The 23,284-nt window shown below is 37.1% G+C and overlaps 4 protein-coding genes across 5 annotated transcripts; 2 read left to right on the plus strand and 2 right to left on the minus strand.

Moving 5' to 3' along the window:
* Positions 1-2,469: 2,469 nt before the first annotated feature.
* LOC121735506 (zinc finger HIT domain-containing protein 1) lies at positions 2,470-3,064 on the minus strand. Its single transcript, XM_042126353.1, has 2 exons — positions 2,739-3,064; positions 2,470-2,628 (listed from the first exon to the last, which is right to left on the minus strand). The coding sequence occupies exons 1-2, from the start codon at positions 3,062-3,064 to the stop codon at positions 2,493-2,495; spliced, it is 462 nt and encodes a 153-aa protein (XP_041982287.1). The 3' UTR covers positions 2,470-2,492.
* A 5-nt stretch (positions 3,065-3,069) lies between these two features.
* LOC121735509 (general transcription factor IIH subunit 5) lies at positions 3,070-7,152 on the minus strand. Its single transcript, XM_042126356.1, has 2 exons — positions 6,952-7,152; positions 3,070-3,256 (listed from the first exon to the last, which is right to left on the minus strand). Exons 1-2 carry the CDS (start codon positions 6,984-6,986, stop codon positions 3,070-3,072), a joined length of 222 nt encoding a protein of 73 aa, XP_041982290.1. The 5' UTR covers positions 6,987-7,152.
* Positions 3,263-5,174, plus strand: LOC121735503 (meiotic nuclear division protein 1 homolog). Its single transcript, XM_042126348.1, has 5 exons — positions 3,263-3,352; positions 3,729-3,865; positions 3,960-4,065; positions 4,304-4,450; positions 5,034-5,174. Exons 1-5 carry the CDS (start codon positions 3,263-3,265, stop codon positions 5,172-5,174), a joined length of 621 nt encoding a protein of 206 aa, XP_041982282.1.
* Positions 7,153-10,420: 3,268 nt separating the features above from the next.
* Positions 10,421-14,004, plus strand: LOC121735505. 2 transcript variants are annotated; one of them, XM_042126350.1, is made up of 4 exons: positions 10,421-10,511; positions 10,938-11,107; positions 12,800-12,929; positions 13,672-14,004. In XM_042126350.1, exons 1-4 carry the CDS (start codon positions 10,495-10,497, stop codon positions 13,841-13,843), a joined length of 489 nt encoding a protein of 162 aa, XP_041982284.1. In that variant the 5' UTR covers positions 10,421-10,494; the 3' UTR covers positions 13,844-14,004. The 2 variants fall into 2 exon arrangements, with proteins under 2 accessions (XP_041982284.1, XP_041982285.1); XM_042126351.1 differs by having other exon boundaries at positions 12,800-12,917.
* Positions 14,005-23,284: the final 9,280 nt, after the last annotated feature.

Here is a 23,284-nt window from a genome sequence, read left to right on the forward strand (position 1 = left end):
CGAAAATCGAACAGGGAACTGTTTTACCGTTACTGCCTTGTTCTAATTAGTACTGTTCTACAGATTACTAGAAGCTAGTCAATTGTCATACAGCAGCATACCTTATTAGCAGGTTTAAACTAAGATTACTTACAGTGGTTCTTATTATTTTCAGTCGTCGCTGTCCTAAAGGGAAAAGAAAATTATAATTTGCACTAGCCTAAGAAATGGAACAGCAAGAAATGGAAAGGGCATAAGCGACAAAATGGTTTTTGTCGCGTAATTTAAAAACCATAAATATATTTCATATAATATAGCTATGAGCAAATTAAAGTGTATGCTTGAACCAATCTATGTACAAATTTTGGAAGCTTAAATCACTCTCCTCTGTTGGCAAAATTAGAATCCCTTTTTACAGAGGTCTTTTTGATTGATTATTCTGTGTTATAAAAGTTGACCAATCGTGTTATGCTATGGGTAATTCAAAGACAAATACATGATGAATATTGACAATGAACTTTAATTTCTTAGGTCATTGCTGAGAAAAATCGATATCGCAACAGCCAAATTATCAAGGCGTCGCCTTAAGAGGAGTCCACACCACCGTTTTTCCATACAAACGTTGTCCCCTGTTTCCTCCCTGGATAATGCCGGTAGAGTTATGATTTTTTTCCTGAATATCTATGGCCACTATTAGCATGTTGTGTCCCTATGTTTTCTTTTTTTCATAATTTTATTATTAAAAAAGATAAGAACGTCCAAAAACCCAAAAAATGGCCAGATTTTCCTCTGTGTTCAAACACCCAGAAAACAAAACTGAATAAAATATCCAAAAAAAAAAACACAGCTCAAGCCTTGCTTTAATTCTTAATGAAAAAAGTACTTAAATCGGTTAAGTTTTGGAGAAGGAATCAGCGGACAACGAATCGAAGATTTTCTGTTCTTATATTAGAAGTTTTTTTCGTGTTGTCTCTATCGCGCTCTGCGGTGGGAGACTTGAGATTGGTGAGACAGCAATACATTTTCAAATACCTATATTCAATTTCTTTCGCCCTTGGTGTATCCTCTTAACGCTAAATTAAACTACAGGTTTGCGGTTGCAGTGCAGTATAGCCCGTAGCGCCAGGTAAAAAAACACTGACTAAAGTGATAAGTTGAATTATCCGTCTCCCGGAGTCACTCTGTGTCCGAACTTACCCTGATTAACCTTATATTACTACATTTTTTAGGGATATTACACGGACGATTTTCGTCGTGACTCGTGTGCCAAAAATAATTCCATAATGACCCATGTAAATCTCGGATTATACAATAAAACAATCGATTGTTTAGTAACGAGATAGGTATCTGGAGAGTGGGGACAGTTCGCTGCCCCATTTGTTGACAGTCCACCCTAGTGCACTGACAGCTGTTGTCGCACATGTTGCAAATGCGCGCATGTGTCTAATCAGCCCGTTATACCTATAGTACTGTTAGAAAATATAATGACGCTTGTTTTTTAGGATAATCCATCCTGAGCGCGGTGAAGGTGAACTGGAGCCTCTGTTGGTATATGCCACGTTATCGAGATACAATAACATACCATACCTACCATTTCGGTTATTTATCCGAGGTCCAATACCCTCGAATAGCATTTATATAATCGGCCAAGTGCGATTTGGACTCGCGCACGAAGGGTTCCGTACCATTATAGAGCAAAATTAGACCAAAAATTGTGTTTTTTGTATGGGAGTCCCCCTTGATTTTTAATTGTAAGGACTTTGAGAAAAATTCAAGTGCCTACCTGTTGCCATTATTGATATAGAGCAAAAAAGGCCAAAAAATCACGTTTGTTGTATGGGAGCCCCCCTTAAATATTAATTTTATTTTGTTTATAATATTTGTTGATATAGCGGCAACAGATATACATAATCTGTGAAAATTTCAACCCTCTAGCTATTACCGTTCTTGAGTTACAGCCTGGAGACAGACAGACAGACGGACAGACAACGAAGTCTTAGTAATCGGGTCCCGTTTTTACCCTTTGGGAACGGAACCCTAACAATGATAATAATGAGAATATCATCAACGTCAAACCAACTACGTTTTAAACGTTTTGATTGGTAAAAACTAAAAAAATCTGTAAGTATTTAATTTCAAGAGGATTCGTATAGTGGAATAAAGTCTGGGTTCATAACAACAATAAATGAAATCAAAAGAATAATTTATTTTAGGAAAAATAAAAAAAAGTTGTTTAAAACTTACCTTTTGCAGAACGTGTAACGACATCTAGCGTTGAGAAGCAGGTGACTGAAAGTTTTAAATTTCTTCAGAAGCGCCATCTGTTTGTCAATAGCGTAACTGCTAAACATGTGAGCTTGCAAAGTAGTACACGCTTCTTCCACTAGATGGCAGTATGTACTTTAATTTGGCGGGAAAGGAAAACTTGGTAGGTATTCTGAATTTGATTTACAATAATTTATTATTGTCAGATGTTTTTCAACTGAGTTACTAACATTATTTTATTTTATCATTTAAGCAGTCCATTTTAAGCATCTTGTGTCTAGGTGTGTTCCAAGACATCGTACGCAGCAATATCGAGCGCCGCAAGGTATGCAAGTATAATTCGAAGGAAATCCACAAACAGCACAGAAATGACGATCGGGAAACCTATAAAAGAATGCAAAACAATTAGGATGGGGTTATTTTTGGTCATGAGAATTTAGGTTACTACATTAGAATGAGCAGTGTGATGTTATTTTATCAATTTTGCTACTTACTTCGAAGGTGATGCTTGTGCCGACAAATAATTAGGGGGTTCAGGTCTAAAGCTTGCATCTTCTTCAACGAGTTGAGCAAAAGTTTTACGAAATCTCATCTTATAATACTCAGCACTTTTGGCTTTCTTTTTTCGTGTCGGTTTTTCGTTGGAGTCTGCAAATTTTGGAACTTTTTTTGACATAACCAGATCTGCATGCGGATCCTCATGGAAGTTGTCTTGTTCCAGAGCCTCAACGGCTTTCCTCGCTCTTCTCTTTCTCGCTGCATCATCAAGAACTCTCCTCTTCTCCGCATCTTTAACTCTGTTTGACTCTCTAGACGCCATTTTGTTTACAATCCCTTATCGTGCACTGGAATACTCAGTTGATCCATCAAATCGTCCACTCGAGCTTGTAAGGTGTCTACAATATCAGATGAAATGAACAGATGTGTTTCATCCAAATCCTGAAGAATGAATTTCCTTCCGAGTGCTAACGTTTCATCCAGGTGTAACAAAAACTGTTTCATTGCAGGGTCACTGAAAATGTCAAAAAAACGTGGGTTGAGTGCTGATGAAAAGAAGGTCAGAATGTTGGAGATTTTTCACCAAACCAAAGACTTCTTTCAGTTAAAGGTTTGTGCAATGAAAAATTGCATATGAAATTGCTCAGTTTAAATATAATAATTATAAAAGTATTTTGTTTTGTCCCTAACCTGTTAACTTCCAGAACCTAAACCAACAGGTTTTGTATGTACACTAACGCAATGATATATTACACATATTAACGGATTAACGATTAACGTTAACTTGCGTTAATTTGTCCAAAATGCAACGCTTTAATGTTTAACGAAGCTAACTTTTTCTTTAACGGATTAACGAAGTAAGCTATTTGATTAACCGTACCCAGCTATGGGTATACCTTACAAGACATATTAAAATCCTTTCTGCTAAAATTTAAAAAATCATTATATTCCTTTAATATCACCTATTTAAAAAAAATTAATCTTAGGAACTAGAAAAGATTGCTCCAAAAGAGAAAGGTATAACAATGCAGTCAGTTAAGGAGGTGGTTCAAAGTTTGGTGGATGATCATCTTGTAGACACTGAGAAAATTGGCACTTCTATTTATTTTTGGTCTTTTCCAAGGTATTGCATGAAATTTATAATTATAATGCAAGATAATATGATATACATACAATCAATGTTTTAAAAACTATTATGTTTAACTTTTCGGTTCCAGCAAAGCAAAAAACAGCAAGAAGAGAAAACTTAATGAGCTACAGACAGAGTTTGAAGATATCAATAAGAAGATTAAAAAAGCAGAAGAAAATATTGCCTTGGAGTCTGTAAGTGGTGTACAGTGTTTTCATTAAACCCACATCTATTCTTCATATTAAAAAAAACTTTTAATTGAGATTGTGTGTACGTCTTTCTGTTAACTGGACTTAGTTTAGTCTAGTCCAAAATGGACGAAACCAATAAAATGAACCAACATGTTATTATTACAGTAGTACATTCAACAGAAAAATGTTACACTTAAAATTTTTTCTAAAGATAATTTTTAAATAACAATTTCTTGCACAGATTGGCCGAGAACCGAGTGAGGAGAGAACACAACTTTTAGCAACATTGGAGGAACTGACTAAAAAGGAGAATGAGTTAAAAAAAGAACTGCAAAAGTATAGAGATTGTGATCCCGAGTACATAGCAACACTTAAAACTGAAACCGAGGTAATGACGTCTACATCATACTAATATTATAAACGCATTTAAGTGTGTCCGCTTGTCTGCTGAGGTAGCAGACAAACGGACACACTTAAATGCGTTTCACGCCCAAACCACTAAATGGATTTTGCTGAAATTTTGTATGGAGATACTTTGAGTCATGGGAAAGTACATAGGATACTTTTTACCCCGGAAAATTTACGATTCTAGCGCAATAATATATTTTTGGCGCAACAGAGTCTGTCCCTCCTGTTAACTTCTTTGTGGCTAAGCTACTAAATTGATTTTGATCAAATGACGTGGTATATAGGAACTTGGAGTCCCTAGGACAGATTTAAAACAATAGTTTTATCACGGTGTCCAGCAGGCGTAGCATGGTCACTATAGAAACGGTTTCTTTCTACGGAAGAATAGACAAAGTGAAAGTTAGACAATGGAAATCCGCCATTTTGTCGATAAAATCTGTCGGTATGTTGATTCTTCCGTAGAAAGACACCGTTTCTATACCATGCTACACCTGCTGATTTAAATTTATTTTCCATTCAAACAAAATTGCAAGCAAAAACTAGACTCCTATCTTTTTACACAGGATTTAAAGGGAGCCATTAATAGATGGACAGAAAATATTTACATTCTCAAATCATACATGAAGAATACTTTTCAAGTGGAAAGCGAAGTGATCAATCAGAATTTTGAGATTCCTCCTGACATAGACTACATAGAGGATTAGTCAAAAACTTGTTTTATTTTCATAGTTAAATATTATTGTATTTGTATTAAAATAAGCTCCTAAGTAATGACATACTATCAATAGAAATATTTTATATACTGTTTTGTCCTTACCAAATAAGTAAAAGATTACTTATAGACATGGAGAAAACAATGTTTAAGATATAATGGCCTAGGATCCCTTCATAGAAGTACCTTCACTGAGCTGGTTAAAGGATGAAAAGTATTTCATATTCAATTACGTATGTCAACAAATTTATTGCAAGTGGGTTGCCTCAAAAATTTCAGTCCAGAATTAAAAAAAATTTTTTTTAAACATTTCGCTGGTTTGTTTAATAGACAAATTCGATACCAATTGAAAGTATGGAGCTCGTACACATAATTAAATATACAATAAATTAAAAATACTTACATAAAATTTTCATCCATTAATTAACCAGCTCGGTGAAGGTCTATGAAGGGATATTTAAATCTTAGATGAATGATTGGTCTCGCGCGCGCGCTCGACTAGATACCGCGCTGTATAGAAAAGACAGCCCGAACATGCGGCAACTCAATATTGTAGTGTGTTAAAACAATGCACAAATATTGTTGTGTGCGTAGATAATCGGGTTGCCAGATACGTGACTGGTGCCCAATCAATGGCGAAAAATTAGATGCTGTGGTCTTGTAATTTATTATTATTGTATAGTAAGTGCTGATTTTTTAATCACCAGATAAACTTTACCATTAGAATAAAGTCCATTCGAAAAGAATGCGATAAAATAACAAGTAACAACATTGTTTAGGTCAACGAAATATAATGGGTAAAATATTGATGAGAAAACAATACAAAAACAATGGTAGGAAGTTTAACGAAAGTTAAGAATGAGTCATAAAAAAGCAATTTATTATAATATGATAGTCATAATTCATATTTATTAATACACATTCATGATCCAGGAACTTTGAAAACTTTTTGTTCCGTTGGCGGAATTTGAACCAGCTACCCTAGCTAGAGATTTTAATGCGCTCATCCACTCAGCCACTATGTATATACATATAAAAAAATAAGATATAATAAATAAATAAAAATCACAATCTCAGAAAAATTTGGGAATTTTTAGTTTATGGTAATTGGCAACACTGAACATCAAGCGGTACTCCGATTCGGATTTTCAGGTTTATATTATTTTTCTGTGCTTATAACGATTTATATAATATTTACTGATGGTATGTGATGCCAGTACCTTTCTTGTTTCTTGTAGTGTTATTATTGCATAGTCTCACTACATAAACTGGCATTTTGCTACAGACATAACTTAAAATTTCGAAAATTATCGACACATCTACCTCACCCGAAGCTTGAGGCGCGACTGGCGCGGTTACGCCACATCAGGCGTATGATTTGTTGCCGCATTTCTCAAATACTCCGACGGTATCTAGTCGTAGCGCGCGCGAGAGACCAATCATTCATCTAAGGATATTATTATAATGTCGGTATGACAAAGATTTTTTTACCGTGAGGGTAAAAGCTAAACAGCTCACAAGATCCTTGTATAACTGTATCAACAGTGTAGAATTATAAATTTTGTACTCTAGAAATCTAGTGTTAAGATTTCGTTGTAGATGTTTATATGTTATTGGGTATTCTAACCTCAAATGTTTAAATCTTTGCAACATTAATTTTAATAGCAATTTGCATTGTATAGAGCAATTTTTGTATTGCTAACATATATAGTTATTAAAAATAAATATGCTTTTCCTAATAATTATTTTATTCTCTTATTGTAGCTTACCATTCCACGAGCACTCCTTTCATAACATTCACCATGGTTCATGTTACACTTTATTATCTCGATTGTGGCACCCACAAGGATTTAAACAGTGTTTTGTTAATAAAAAAGCAATTCAAACACTTTTCAGTAGTTTCTCTCTATTCTAATTATCTATATTGTTGCAATCTGGAAATCTCGAATACAAGATGAAATTGATGAAAACAAGCAAACGGTGATTTCTTCTTCTTCTTCAATAGTGTTTGACAGTTGACATTTGAGAAAATGGCACACCGCACAATGCACAGCGTATTTTTTTTTATTGTGACAAAGTTTTAAATTATTAGCATTTTCACTTTTCGGCACTGTCCCGGGACAGGGTAGACCATAAGGATAATATACCTAGCGGAATAGAGCAACAATCTCGAGCTGTCAAACGAAACCTAAATTGGTTTCATCTGTGTGTATGTGTACCTATACACTTACACAAGCATGATTGAACGTGATTTCTATGAGATTAAACTGTTAACGTGTGGCACGTGCCGACTGGACGTCAAAAAAGAGTGCCGCTGTCATATTGTATCACACGTGACACGTCTCTTTTTACCACGCAGTGTTACTGATAGTGACATCTCTCTTGCTCGGCCTCTTTATGGGGTAGACAGGGCAGGCCGATAAGATACGGAAATATCCGAACAAAGCCGGTGATCCACGATAGCACGATAGCACTTGGACATGGACACATTACACAATACTACTTATTAATAATTATCAATAATTTATCATGTCAGGATAATATGTACGGTAGTTTATGTTGTATTAATATTTTAAACTTCGGCTATTTTCGTTTCCATTTGGCCTACCCTCGGCCCCGGGGCAATTCGAGATGCCGAAAACGTTATAAGATTTTGCCAATAATTATCTTATCAAATTAATAAACAAAATATTTTTGTATAGTTTTTCAAAAATGAGGAAATGATTGCCTATGGAAATCTGATACTTGCAGAACCGGAAGAATCGCTAGTATATGCTGCCGGCCGGTTAGATATTACTATTCTTGAAGCCTGTAGGCTGCTGCTCGTAATACTTCTCCGTAACTGAATCGCAACTAAGATACAACTGAATTTTGACTTATTCCCGAGTAAATGCCGCTCCCGCTCTCGCTTCTGCTTCGCTTCCGCTTCCGCTCCTACCTCACTGCCACAGAATAGATAATAGTACAAGTACTCCTGCTTCTGTTTTCGTTCCTGCCTCCGATCACGATTTTGCTCCTAACTTCGCTTCTGATTATCTCTTCATTGCTTTCAATTCAATTTCGGTTCAATCACATACCACGGTCCAATCACCCAATGCACAGGCGTATATATATATATACGAGGGCTGCTATTTATGTATCCGGAATTAAAAAAAGAAACAAACATATATCATTTAATATGGTTTTATTGCTTTTCAAAATATTCGCCGCGATGATCGACACACTTTTGCATACGCTGGAACCAATTTTCATAGCACTTTTTCCATTCTGATTGAGGTATCTCCAAAACGTGCATTTTGAACGCATCAACAGCCTCTTCGCGGCTCGAAAAACGTTGACCACGTAATTTGTTCTTCGCGTATGGAAATAAAAAAAAATCGTTAGGTGCCAAATCAGGGCTGTACGGCGGATGACCAGTCAATTCGATCTTTTGACCCTCCAAAAACTGAGTTGTTTCAGCTGAGGTGTGACAGCTAGCATTGTCGTGATGTAATATGATTCTGCGTTGTCGGTTGTCCTTTCTTATTTCTTCAAAGACTTCTGGTAAACAAATGGTCGTATACCATTCAGAATTAACCGTTTTACGATTCTCTAATGGCACTGTAGCCACATGTCCATTAATTCCAAAAAAACAGGCGACCATTTGCTTCAAAGTACTTTTTGCACGAGTAACTTTTGTTGGTTTCGGCTCATCTTGGAACACCCACACCGTTGACTGTTGTTTAGTTTCGGGGTCATATGCATAGATCCAAGATTCATCACCTGTGTAGATATTATAAACGGCTTTTGACGTACCACGGTTGTATTTTTTTATCATTTTTTTGCACCAATCGACACGAGCCCGTTTATGATCGATTGTCAAGTTGTGCGGAATCCAACGCGAACATATTTTTTTTACAGCCAAATGTTCGTGTAATATCTTATGTATGCTCGTCATACTTATGCCTAAGGACGCCTCTATCTCGCGATATGTAACATGACGATCACGCATTATTAGTTCCCGCACAGCATCTATATTTTGTGGGACAACAGCTGTTTTTGGGCGACCTTCTTTATTTTCATCCGTGAGCATAGACCGCCCACGATTAAACTCACTGTACCAGTGATAAACAGTGGTTTTTGATGGTGCTTCATCTCCAGAAGTTGCGGTGAGTTGAATAAAGCACTGTTGTTGATTTAGCCCACGCCGAAAATCGTAGTAAATCATTGCACGAAAATGTTCACGCGTTAAATCCATGGCAAATGAAGACACGCAATTTTCAAAATGACGCCACAATGGAAAAATAATTGACAGTCACATGAAACAAAATGTATTCTTCAACCAAAGACTTCTATTTTCAAATGTTGTAATTACTTTTTAAATATTGTTCTTGTAAGTGGCCAGTTCCGGATACATAAATAGCAGCCCTCGTATACAGGGTGTAACAAAAACAAGTGATAATACTTTAGGGTGTGTACGTGTTCCCTGTAGAGATTTCACTGTGAAAGTAGCAGCGCTGAAAGACCAAAATTTTTTTTCACTTTTGTATGGGCAAGGGCCCGAGCGTCACGAGTTTCCCCATACAAAAGTGAAAAAAATTTTTGGTCTTTCAGCGCTGCTACTTTCCCAGTGAACTCTCTACAGGGAACACGTACACATCCTAAATTATTATCACTTATTTTTGTTACACCCTGTATAGCTTTGATAAGGGGGGTCCCTAACACAAAAGAGCGGCCAAGTGCGAGTTGGAATCGCCCATGAAGGTTTCCGCTGCAGCAAATAGGCAACGTGTTTAGGAAATCAAAAATATTTTACCGCACCGATTTTAATCGGCAAGGTACCTACATAGTATATTATTGTCAAAATTGGACAAGTAAGATGGATAGTAATGGGGGGGGGGGGGGGGTGGTCCGGAACCCCAGGACACCCCCCTTATATACGCCCATGACCCAATGCTATCCTGAATGTTGTTATTTATAACAACATTCAGAATAGCTCTTTAACCGGTTTTGATAAAATTGAAATAATTTGGCACATAAATGCTAAAACACATAGATCTACTTTTGCTAAAGCTGAAAAATGGTCTTGCAGGATTTTATTTTGCTCAAACGGAAGTTATAATCTCTTGATAATATTATGCAAGCTAAGGATAAAGGGAAAACCAATAAAATAATTAATAATGACGTAGTGAATCATACTAGTTACTTACCTACACAACATGCATCTATAAAACGGTAAGTATACTTACAATGTTCTTCCTAGAAATGTGTCTGTAGAAGACTGTTGTGTTTTGTGTCCTGTGTGTATAAGGAGAATAAAATAATTATAAATAATGGCGAACAACTTGGGGTATGTTATTTTCTGTTTAAATAATAATAATTTACCTGCAGATTATATTTTAATCTGTAAGAATCTGTAAACAGTATTATTAGATAGTTAGATGTAATTAACATAGGTAGGTAAATTATTTGAATAAGAAAAACATGAAAAGTTAAACCGGCAACACAAATTATTATAAATGTCGAATGTAACCTGATGGAAAGTGATTACCGTTCTCCGTGGACATCCCGCATCCGTCAACGCACTTGCAACTCCTTCGTAAAATCTCTATGATAATAGAGATAAAAGGTTGATATTATAATATTATTATTAGATAAATTGATATAAGCGCTTACCATTTATTCGTTTGCTTAAGTATATTAAATATTTTGTCTTATCCACATAATATTATGTAAAAGTGGAGTCTAGCTACAAGTTTTCTATTTCCTTTTTTAGCTGCCTCTTCATCAGCCTGGCTGTCATGAATATAGTTTTGGCTCAGAATTCAACAGAAAACAGCACAGACCTTCAATGGCTGAACAGTCTTCTGCTAGTGCCGAGTGTGGACATGCAAAATGTGCTGTTGGCTGCAAACAGCAATGTTGTGAACTTGAATCCAGGGGAAGGTAAGAACCAAGAATCATTACCTAAGGTAGGTTAACTAGATGTACACTGCAACTTTTTGTCGTCTAAATTAGTTTGTCGCGTTTTGATTAATAATACTTGTACTATTATCTATTCTGTGTTAATAACTCGATCGTGGAATACGCAGATATAATAGATTTTCAATCGTTAAGCGGCATCCGGGTACCGCTTTAGGTGTCTAAACACACTAAGCTGAATTACGCCGGCGTAATTTCCGCCGCAAATGTCAAACGCATACAAAACGCGACGTAATAGTGTGTCACCCCTCGTATTCGGTCCGTATTTTGTATGCAATTGAAACGCGGCGTAAGCGCGGCGGAATTTACGCCGGCGTAATTCAGCCTAATGTGTTTAGACCCTATGATAGATGGGTTAAAATTATCCTATATCCTTTTCTGGAACTCAAAGTATGTCCATAGGAGATTTCATTAATATTGAATTATTGATACAAGAAGACAGATAAAATTTTCGCATTTGAAATTATGAATGGGCTGGTATTAATTTTAATGTGGACAGACATTTCGTTGAATAGGAGCCTAAAGTAGTACAAGTACGGGTCTGATTAGCAGTGTCGGTTTTAGCACTACCAGCGCCCTGGGCGAAATTTCTTCGACGCCCAGGGTGCTGGTAGTGATAAAAAACCGGCCAAGTGCGTGTCGGGCCACGCGCAATATAAGGTTCCGTAGTACCACTAGTTTTTTTAAATTTTTGTATGGTCAATGAATGTACATTTATAACGTGTTTTACACTACTAAAAACATCATCTCAGTTCAAAGGAATTTGAACAAAAAGTTCATTTATTATTCGCCGAATAAATTTTTTTTAGTTGATCGACTATAATTACTCAAAAACTTATAAATTAGTCTTCTTAGCCGTGATAGTTTTCCTTTTAAATTCAGCATCTTTCCTACTCCCGTGATTTTTTTCATATTTCCATAAGCAACCGTTTAGCTGGTAGAAGGGTCTAGACGTGGACTAGACACTGGACTCTAACGTTTTTTTCCACTTTGAAACTTCATATTTCACAAATGGATTTCTAAATCGGAAAATGATCTTAGAATACTCATAATATTTTTAAAAAACCTATCCAACGACACCCCACGCAATAGGGTGGACGTGAGAAAAAAATCATCCCCGCTTCATGTGTAGGGGAGGTACTATAAATAAAAATATTTTTTTAAGATTTTCTGTACCATTTTGTTGACATCATTAATATGTGCATTCATGCCAAATTACAGCTTTGTACTTTGTAGGTCTTATAGTCACACCGCGGACAGACAGACTGACAGACGGACAGACGGATAGACAGACAGACAGACAGACAGACAGACAGACAGACAGACAGACATACAGACAGACAGACAGACGGGCAGACGGACAGACGGACGGACAGACCGAAACTATAAGGGTTCCTTGTTGACTACGGAACCTTAAAAAGGCCTAAAAAGGGGCGTTCCCTTATTATTTGCCTTCGGCGCATTGGGCGGTCAACAGCGCCCTGAAGATCTAGTGTTCTTTTGCGACATAATACTTCTAATAACTATTATGAACTTTCAACTTAGTCAATAATATTTAGTGATTGTTCAATTCTTACCATCATCATCATCACCACCACTATCTACCTACCATCACCATCATCACCATCACCATCACATCTGCCATCTTTATTTCAGTGACACCAACATCCTGCGTGGATGACCAAGGCCGGCGCGGGGTCTGCGTGCTGCACTACCAGTGCCAACCTACCTCCAGGTCCCTGATCAAAGACGGCGCCACCATCATCGACGTTAGGTACGACCCTAGGTAAGAGTGCAGCTCTACAAGCCTGCTGTGGCCAAGTTAAGTGGCGCTATATTGTAAAAACTTACAACTGAAACTTTGCAAAATCCAAATTACACATTAGGAAATCGAATACGGAAGAATCATTTTGTATGAGTCCCAAATTAAAAATGTGTGTCATTTGAGTGACGGTTGCTCCACATCGATCCTATATTATGCTATCAAAGTCCACAAGATACTTGTTGGTCCATTGGTAGTTGGTGTTTGTGACAGTAGTTCTATACAGTGTTAATTACTATTGATTTTGTAAACATAAGATGCAAAAATAAATATACTAAAATAATCGTAGCTCAGCTCCGATATTACTTAGAACAATTTTTATTACTAATATATGTTTCTCTAATGTAGTGCTACAAAATAGTTATGGTTTTATCCCTGGCTGCTGGAAAAAAAAAATGACGCCACAGGTCCATACAAAGTTACTCAATGCCCTTTAAAACGGTAATAGTATGGGAGTTACGATTCCTTAGTTTTTATTGTTCGTAGGTTCATCTATTGTTTTACCAAATAAAATTTCTTTCTTTCTTTAAATATTGAAAACTTTATTCCTTTTCATCTTAAGAGGAAATTCAAAAGGAAGTTTCTAGCTTGCGCGTTGATCTATCAACCAATTTGTCTTAAACAACACAGATATTGTTGTATAATTGACCTGTATAGATATACCATAGTATACTTCCGTTTTCCTCATAATCATTATCTTTTACAGGGAAAACGAAGGCGCTTGCCCCGACGTGCTAGAAGTATGCTGTTTGAATATATCGACAAGAGATAATATCGACTTCAAGGAAAAAACACACAACAGTGCAGATACTATCAGTAAATGCAATTTATTAACTCTTGTAGGGTTGTTACTTTATTGTCTAAATCGAAGAAACTGAAAGAAAATCGTGAGAAAGGAAATGTGACATTCGAATTGATCTAAAATATTTTGAAGCCATTGTTTTTAAGCCAAATCGAAGATAAAATTGTAATTTACTTTGTTAAAATGTTGGTTAAAATATCAAGACGTCTAAAATAATAAGCGTACCTACTTTGTTTATTTTTTTATTATTGTAATGACTTTTCTACCCTATTTTTACCCTGTATTTAAGCTCAAGGTCCTCTGTCGACTGTCGTTGTCTGTTATAATTATTACATATGACCAAGACAAAAAGACCTGCGGGGCTAAAATGGTCGCTTTGAAGAATCATGATATGAATCATAATATGATTCATTTTTCTATAATCGCAAAATGCAACTCTGCTTACAATTCATTTCTGTATTTTTGTACTGATCTGACATTTGTCAGTTTGACAGTTTTGACAATTCATTTGCTGAATTGATTGAGAGGAATTGCTAAATGTGAGCATTTTAGCCCAGCTGGTAGTTCGCTGTGTAATTTTTCTTAGTATACCTATTGACCATTAATAAATATTCAGTACTTAACAAAACCATAACAATAATAATATAATGACAAACAGCGATTTCTCATAGTTTTATTGTTTCATGACGAATATAATATTAGTATCGTTTCTAAGAATTTAATTCAATCATATTTAATTTTATAAGTTATAACTAGTTCAGAGTTACAAGTTACAACGGAATTATAAAATAAATAATAATAATAGCTCCTACATCGGTTTCGGTGACGGTGGCTGGTTTCGTTGAAACCAGGCCAGCTACGCAGGAGTAATTTTATAGTGCCCAAGTATGTGCGCAGTACACAAGAGCACTCTCTATTCCTTTACTCTCGTAACCCAGTGGGACGAAAGACCAACACAACCGGCGAGAGATCAGGCGCAGGACCGACTTTTTACATGCCCATCCGACGCATGGATCATCTTACTTGTCAGACAATCAGGTGATCAGCCTGCATTGTCCTAACCAAACTTGGAAACAACATGTTTCCAACGCGGGAATCGAACCCACGACCTCCGAGTCAAGAGCCGCGCTCTATGCCACTAGACCACCGAGGCGTTGATAAAATAAATACTTGATGACTCCCGCCAAATTTATCGTACATTTTCCCGGGATAAAAAGTATCCTATGTCCTTTTCCGGAACTCAAAGTATCTCCATATAAAATTTCAGCAAAATCGGTTCAGCGGTTTGGGCGTAAAGAGATAACAGAACAGACAGACAGATAGACACACTATCGTATTTATAATAATTATTAATATGGATTTTACTACAAAAGATTTAAACACCTGTTGAGCAGTTGATTAGAAAAAAATTCAGTACAAAATGGTATCAAAACAACTGTTCAACAGATATTTAGTTATGTGGTAAGACCGTAAGTTTCTTGGGTATTTCGGTGACAAGACTTCCAAAACGGAGGTTTTCGATTCGACCTAGTTATATAAGTTCCTTTTTGTATTCCTAGGATATTAACATCATTCCTAGGAGATAAAAAGAGTTTCTTTCCGTATTTCAGGCTGTCACTTGTCCGCCAGTGAGAATATGACAAACTTTTTCCGCACACAAATTGCTCGAGGCAAGTTTAGTGGACACTTTGGTGTCTCTTTTAGTTTTTGTGACGTCCGCAGATGACGTCATTGTTTAGGGGCGTTCATAAGTTACGTAAGACGTTGATGTAAGCTTTTAATCTTCTCTCTCGAAAAAAAAGTATTTGAAAAAGCAATAATATGATACATACAATTTATACCTACCAGAATTGTTGTTATCTGGAAAAAAATAGACACTACTGTTCAGGTTGAGGTTCCAGTAAAGGGCTTATTCCACCTTACTAAATTTAGACGTCTAAATTGATTTTGTAATTAAATTTAGTCAAGTGATATTATAGCATTTAGAAAGTTAGGATTTAGGAGTTAGGACATCCTAATTAGCGTATCTACCTACTAATTTGGAAGAAGTGTGACTTCTGATGGAATCATTCAATCAGAAGCTTCTAATTAGTCTTCTTTTTATTAGGATCCTAATTAGGATTAGTAAGGACTAAGGTGGAATAAGCTCTTTAGTCACCAGTCACCACTCATCACAGAAAATGTCATGACAATAGTTCCAGTAAGCCATCAGAGTAGATAGATGAATTTGCCCAAACTGCGTAATTTAAGCAGAAAAGCTGCTCTGTAATGTGAAATTTTCTGGGACTTCTCACACACTGCGCATATGAGACGTAACTTGTGGACGCCCCCTGTAAAAAACTTTTTTGTGGCAGTAGTTTGATGTAGTCCTAGAACCTTATTTTAACCAACACAAAAAGTGTGGTGATAGTTTGTCCACCCATTCGTGTAGGTCCCATTGTTCATAAAGGGATCATCTACCATCGAAGAAATTGATTCTTATGCAGTTGACGGGCCTACGTCAGTTGGTAAGCCGCGCGCGGCCTACGAGTTACGACTGTCGTTGGCCGCTCGCGACAATAGTCGTTGTATGAAAATATATTGCACCGTTTCCAAGGCCCGCGACAGACGCGCGCGACCGACGACTGTCGTAAGCCGCGCGCAGCCGTGTACAGTCTGTCAAAAAAGTCATGAAATTAAAAAGTGGCAACATCGTAGTGTCATCCCTTTCAAATCAATCTAAGAAAAAAGGGATGACACTACGATGTTGCCATTTTTAATTTCATGACTTTTTTGACAGACTGTAACTTTGACAGACGCGCGCGGCCGACGACAGCTGTTGTACGCGCGCGGCCGTAACAAGACACGTATGAACTTCAAGACAAGGCCGCGCGCGGCTTGCGACAGTCGTCTGTCGCGGGCCTCGGAAGCGGTGCCACACATTTTCATACAATGACTATTGTCGCGAGCGGCCGACGACATTCGTAGGCCGCGCGCAGCTTACGACTGTCGCGATGTACGGAATTGTACCTTTATGTCAATTCAAGATTGGTCGTAATATGTCGGCTGGGTTTGATATAACTGACTAGATGACGCCCGCAAAAAAAAAAAAAAGATTATCGCCCGGGAACCGTACATTTTTTCGGGATAAAAAGTATCCTATGTCCTTTGTCGGGACTCAAAGTATCTCTGTACCAAATTTCAGCCCAATTGGTTCAGCCGTTTAGGCGTGAAGAGGTAACAGAGAGACAGACACACTTTCGCATTTATAATATTAGTATGGATAACACGACCGAATTAAGTTGGTCCGCCATCTGCCTATGAACTAACTTCTCTGATAGTACGTGGAAGCTTTTTCGCTTTATTTTTTTAAATTTTTTTTATGAAAGAAGGGGGCAAACGAGCAAACGGGTCACCTGATGGAAAGCAACTTCCGTCGCCCATGGACACTCGCAGCATCAGAAGAGCTGCAGGTGCGTTGCCGGCCTTTTAAGAGGGAATAGGGTAATAGGGGAGGGTAGGGATGGGAAGGGAAAGGAATAGGGGAGGATAGGAAAGGGAATTGGGCCTCCGGTAAACTCACTCACTAAGCGAAACACAGCGCAAGCGCTGTTTCACGCCGGTTTTCTGTGAGAACGTGGTATTTCTCCGGTCGAGCCGGCCCATTGGTGCCGAAGCATGGCTGTCCCACGTATAAATATATATCTTAAAGTACGTTGATTTTCTGTTGCGGAGATAACTAATATTTTTATTTTTAATAATTCTGACTAAACATAATAGTAGCAGAAATTAAATAATAATAGAGATATTAATGTAGCGCATAACTATTCGAGGATCGCGCCTCGACTGTCTCGTAACTTTTTCAATCTATCAGATAAAGGCAAACATACCTTGTTTTGGCTAAGGGCTCCTACCACAGACAAAGATCAAGATATTATGTCTGTGGCTCCTACACAAAACTGCGAATTCCCATCGCATCGCAAATATCTGCGACTAAACTTACGATGCGATGCGATTCTCATATTTTTGTGGGAGCCCTTATATAAATCTCTCTTTATTACTATTCTTTTCTTTTTAGAGCACTGCCTTTACTAGTTTAGTAATTTATATTGTCTATGAACTATTGTGTAATATCGGCCTTTGAGAGGGTTAAGAGGCCTAAGGGACTAACTAGTCTTATTTCTAAGCTATTAGATTCTGTTTGAGAATAAAAAGCGCTCAATCTAAAACTGTAGACATAAGTGGATGAAGCGGGTAAGATACTATTTGAAAACTGTGGTTTTTTGCATAAATGTAGGCTAAAGCCTAAATCATTTTCCCGGCCCTAAAGGGCCGGGAAAATGATTTAAAATAAAAAAATGTGGATTTTATTATGTGTAGCTAGATATTATGTTAGCCAGATGATGAAGTGAATAACAAGGTGTAAATTTAAGGGGAAAAATATCTTTTGTAAAATGTTAGTTAGCCGGTTTATCTAATCTTGTATTCAATTGTAAAATAAGCCTTTGACAGAGTTCCTAAGGGATTAACTAGTCTAATATCTAAGCTAACTTCTGTTTGATGAATAAAAGGCGTTAATCAGAAATTCCGTATGTCGGGACGCAGTCAAATGAAAATTTTAATCAGCGCCGATTGTCGAGTCAAAGTGAAAAATGCAGTAATTATGGTATGGTTAAAGTCATAGGCGTTATAGACATGGCATATAGAGACAAAAAGCGTGGTTAAAGAAGTAATCAATATTTCGCGAGGTATTTACTTCTGAATGTTTATATGTTTTTTTCGATTTCAACGGTTTTTGACACTTTAGACATGCTTTACACATCTAAAATAGCGCTATTTTAGATGTCTAAAGTGTCAAAAACCGTTGAAATCGAAAATCGAAATCGATATCAGTTTCGGGAGTATAAGGCCCCAGATTTCTAAAAACTACGTGACTTCTTGAGTGGCATGGTGTATTTTTTCTGGGACGGGTAAAAATTGCTCAACTCGTATCAGGACAAGGGATATGATCTAAAATTCGGTAAAACATGGCAGTAGCGGTCATTGACTCCCTGTCAAAAATTTGTCATTTTGACAACATCTGACACTTCATTGTCAATCGCGGTTTATATAGAAAATGACAATTTTTTGACAGGGATTCAATGACCGCTAGCGCCATGTGTCGCCGAGTACAGTATAGGAATAAATTATTAATGAATACGAAATGTTTGACGGACAGGTGATACTGACTATAATTGTGCTATACATATACCCCCTTACTAATAAACGCTGTATAAGCTTTGAATAGTTATACAGTGTTTTGTCTTCTTCAATCCAATTAAAAATGTCACTTGTGTGACAGGAACAAAACGCTGTATAACTTTTCAAAGCTTATACAACGTTTATTAGTAAGGGGGCTCATATTCTGTCAAACGTATGTTACATAGCTGTCGCAAAAATATACTATAGGGACCGTGCAGAGACTATAGAGGGCGTCGTAATTCGACAGCAGCGACACGATGCGAGTAAAAGTACTCGTAGTAACTTGTGAGTGACTTTGGCTTTGCATTCTCTTTGACCCCGGCTAGTTTATAAGTGTTTTTTTATGTTTTAGACTATAAAATGATTTAATACTTACACTCCCAAGTTGCCACAGGCGGCCGCGAGAACAACAACAGATTTCCAAGAATCCGCGATCGATGGATTAAAGTAAAAGACTAGATGACGCCCGCAACTCCGTTGCGCCAAAAATCATTTATCGCGCGAGAACCGTACATTTTCCCGGAATAAAAAGTATCCTATGTCCTTTCCCGGGCTCAAAGTAAATCCATACTAAATTTCAGCAAAATTGGTTCAGCGGTTTGGACGTGAAGTGCTAACAGGCACACACACTTTCGCATTTATAATATTGAGTATGGATGAGTTTCTAACCGTAAACAAAGAACGAAAGCGTGAATAAAAATGTATAAAGCTTATCTAGTTACTTATCTAAGAAAATATCTGAAAAAGTAATAGTAGGGGGAGGTAGTGTTATCGTTTGCTAAGTCATTTCATACCGACCAAATTTTTGTCCAGCGGTAGCTTAATATTTATCAATCAATATAATCAGCGTCAGTCGCCGCACCCGTGGTGGGATGTTAACTGAGAACCGTTAAATGCTTACGTATGTTTTTATTGGCTTTTATCCATTTCTTTCGTTTTTCAATAAGCCAAGGCATGTGAATACTTTTGGCAGGAAAGTATTAAAATCTTACATCGTTCGATTTGCCTTTATTTTTCTTGTATTAGAACATCCGGGAATACAACAATCACTGAAATAATTCTTGAAAATACTCAAATTTCTCAAGAAATCTTATAATTTTCCGTAGCTTGACTAGAGCTTGACAATAAAATTTTCGTAAAAGTTTCGGCAACTCGTCACTAGTGGCGGTGTCATCGCTCTGCACGGTCCCTATATTTTTTGTCAAATACACTTGTGCCATATCCTGAGTTTGGAAATCTCTGGTTGGAGTGAAATAAATTATGCTTTCGGCAACAAACAGGGTAATTGATGTTTAATGTTTGTTATTTCAGAACTCTTTCAAAGGCCGATTTGGAAAGTTACTTTTCTGAACTTTCGCATTTATAAAAACATCGGGTGTGAAAAATGGAATACATTTGTTACTTTAAAGATACTGGTAACTAACAGACAGACAGACAGGCAGACATAAAGGCTCACTTTCGCATTTATAATAATAATACTAATATCTATGGACACTTCACACCGATTCAGTTAGGCCCCGTGGTAAGTACCTGATGGACTTGTGTTACAGGTACCAGACAACGGAAATATATTTTTAATACTTTTATACTATACATATAAATAAGATTTTTATTATATGATACACACATATTTTAATACACATCCATGACCCAGGAACTTTGAAAACTTTTCGTTCCGTCGGCGGGATTAGAACCCGCGACCCTCGGCTTGAGCTACCATAGCCCACAAACTGAGCCACAGAGGTCGTATTTATATATATATTTTTTATGAAATAAGGGGGCAAACGAGCAAATGGGTCACCTGATAAAAAGCAACTGCCGTCGCCCATGGACACTCGCAGCATCAGAAGAGCTGCAGGTGCGTTGCCGGCCTTTTAAGAGGGAATAGGATAATAGGGGAGGGTAGGAATGGGAAGGGATGGGAATAGGGGAGGGTAAGGAAGGGAATAGGGTAGGGGATTGGGCCTCCGGTAAACTCACTCACTCGGCGAAACACAGCGCAAGCGCTGTTTCACGCCGGTTTTCTGTGAGAACGTGGTATTTCTCCGATCGAGCCAGTCCATTCGTGCCGAAGCATTGCTCTCCCACGTATACATTTATTATAATATTAGTATGGATAGTTTTTCCGATGGATTCGCGTCCAACGTCGATTGTGATCTCGAACGGGATGAAAATTCCACGTTATATTGGATCCGCTGTCGGTGTTCCAGCGATGCGCTTGCACTTGTTTATTTTAGAAACTAATATGCTGCATATTAGTAAACAAGCGCTATGGATATGCTATAAAATTGCCTTTGATTGTTATAGTCCGGTCTATTAAGACGCAAAAAAATCGAAACTAATCGTAAATTCGCATAGAACTGAAAATTGGTAGAGACGTTAAATACAACATTATAAATAAAACCTCAAAAGTCCCCGGCGATCCTTCTTGTGCAAAAAAATTTATATCAAGGTCAAAGGTTCGAAAATGAGGTTTTTCCCGTTTTTTTTTTCCAAACGGTACATTTTATCATAAAAATAGGTAGGACTAAAGTGTGGATATGCAGACACTTTTCCTTATAAATAGCGGGCCTAAGAGGATACATGTATTGCTGTCTCACCAGTCTCAAGTCTCCCACCGCAGAGCACGATAGAGACAACACGACAAAAGTTCTAATAAAAGAACAGAAAATCTTCGATTCGTTGTCCGCTGATTCCTTCTCCAAAACTTAACCGATTTAAGTACTTTTTTCATTAAAAATTAAAGCAAGGCTTGAGCTGTGTTTCTATGTTTTATTTTTTTGTATATTTTAGCCACAAGGGGGATCGCCGGGGACTTTTGAGGTTTTATTTATAATGGTGTATAACGTCTCTACAAAGTTTTAGCTCTATGCGAATTATTCCGAGGTCGAATGTTCAATTTTCTTGGGGTATTAGACTTTTGTAACGAGTCAGTCAAGGTTAATGTGTAGGTATAGCTACCAATTGACTTGTTATTATTCCATACTAAGATTATTTTGAAAGTGTTACCTTTCTGTTACCTCTTCGGTGTTCATGCCTAAACCGCTGAACCGATTTTGCTGTTTGGTATGGAGATACTTTGAGCCCCGGGAAAGGTTATAGGATACCTTAGGAAAAATGTGCGGTACCCGCGCAATCAACGAATCTTGACGCGATTGCGGGCTTCATCTAGTTCTCCTATACAAAAGAGAAAAATTTTGCTCTTTCAGCGCTGCTACCTTTACAGTGAACTCTATACACGGGACTTATAGCATAGTAAAAGGAGAGGAAGTACGAGTAAGTTATCTTCATACAAAGGCACCGCGCGCGGCTTGTATGTGTGCGTCATAGTATCAATGCGTCGCCACGTACGGCATACAACAAAATTTCGGCGAGTTTTAGAGGCTGGTACCAGAGCAGACAGAGTAGTTATGTCTATTGTGCTGGTACCGCCGAGATTTTGTTGTGTGCTTTACGTGGCGACGCATTGATACTATTTCGCAAATTCGCACACATACAAGCCGCGCGCAGCTTACTTCCCCTCCTTTTACTATGCTTATACACACCCCTTTGTATACAGTTTATTATGAAAATAGCTTGTAGAAACATTGTCTAAACTCTAAATAAATAGTAACTCTGTAAAAGAAACACATGCGCAGGCTTTGAATGATTTAGGCTGAGCTGCGTGCCTTCATCTTGTTACCTGTTTAAATAAAATTTAAAATAATTTAATTTTTTTATAACGTAATTTTATTTTAAAATAATTTTATTTGAAATTTAAAGTCTAAAATAAAATTATTTACTTGGAGATCCTAATAAAATAAAGAAAAGAATTTCAAAATAATTTATTTCCATAAATAAATTACAATACTTAGTTCTGATTTATATTATGATTCTGAATATAATAGTAGGTATATGACTATTGACTAGGTCTTAACATACTGATTGTTCGGGTGAACACCGTTATACACACGTAACACCGTAATACAAATTGCCCGGATCGGCAATTTGTATGGGTTCACTTTGACGGGCTCATTTGATGGTTTTAAGGATAACGGTATTAATCCTGACACCCAGTATTTATAATTATGCCTTAAGCTATGATATTACATATACAGGGTGTAACAAAAACAAGTGATAATACTTTAGGGTGTGTATGTGTTCCTTATAGAGAGTTCACTGTGAAAGTAGCAGCGCTGAAAGACCAAAAATTTTTTTCACTTTTGTATGGGCAAGCGCCCGAACGTCACGAGTTTCCTCATACAAAAGTGAAAAAAAAAAATAGTCTTTCAGCGCTGCTACTTTCACAGTGAACTCT

Source organism: Aricia agestis, chromosome 17 (assembly GCF_905147365.1).
Source record: "Aricia agestis chromosome 17, ilAriAges1.1, whole genome shotgun sequence".
Lineage (NCBI taxonomy): Eukaryota > Metazoa > Arthropoda > Insecta > Lepidoptera > Lycaenidae > Aricia > Aricia agestis.

Excerpts from the sequence above, each read along its gene's own strand:
- LOC121735506 (XM_042126353.1), bottom strand. The coding sequence starts at position 3,064 with ATGGCGTCTAGAGAGTCAAACAGAGTTAAAGATGCGGAGAAGAGGAGA. Across the intron at positions 2,629-2,738 it reads GCACAAGCATCACCTTCGAA|GTTTCCCGATCGTCATTTCT; the intron begins GTAAGTAGCAAA and ends ATTCTTTTATAG.
- LOC121735503 (XM_042126348.1), top strand. The coding sequence starts at position 3,263 with ATGTCAAAAAAACGTGGGTTGAGTGCTGATGAAAAGAAGGTCAGAATG. Across the intron at positions 3,353-3,728 it reads AAGACTTCTTTCAGTTAAAG|GAACTAGAAAAGATTGCTCC; the intron begins GTTTGTGCAATG and ends AATTAATCTTAG. Across the intron at positions 4,451-5,033 it reads CACTTAAAACTGAAACCGAG|GATTTAAAGGGAGCCATTAA; the intron begins GTAATGACGTCT and ends CTTTTTACACAG.
- LOC121735509 (XM_042126356.1), bottom strand. The coding sequence starts at position 6,986 with ATGGTGAATGTTATGAAAGGAGTGCTCGTGGAATG. Across the intron at positions 3,257-6,951 it reads AAAGGAGTGCTCGTGGAATG|TGACCCTGCAATGAAACAGT; the intron begins GTAAGCTACAAT and ends TGACATTTTCAG.
- LOC121735505 (XM_042126350.1), top strand. Across the intron at positions 11,108-12,799 it reads GAACTTGAATCCAGGGGAAG|TGACACCAACATCCTGCGTG; the intron begins GTAAGAACCAAG and ends TCTTTATTTCAG. Across the intron at positions 12,930-13,671 it reads GACGTTAGGTACGACCCTAG|GGAAAACGAAGGCGCTTGCC; the intron begins GTAAGAGTGCAG and ends TATCTTTTACAG.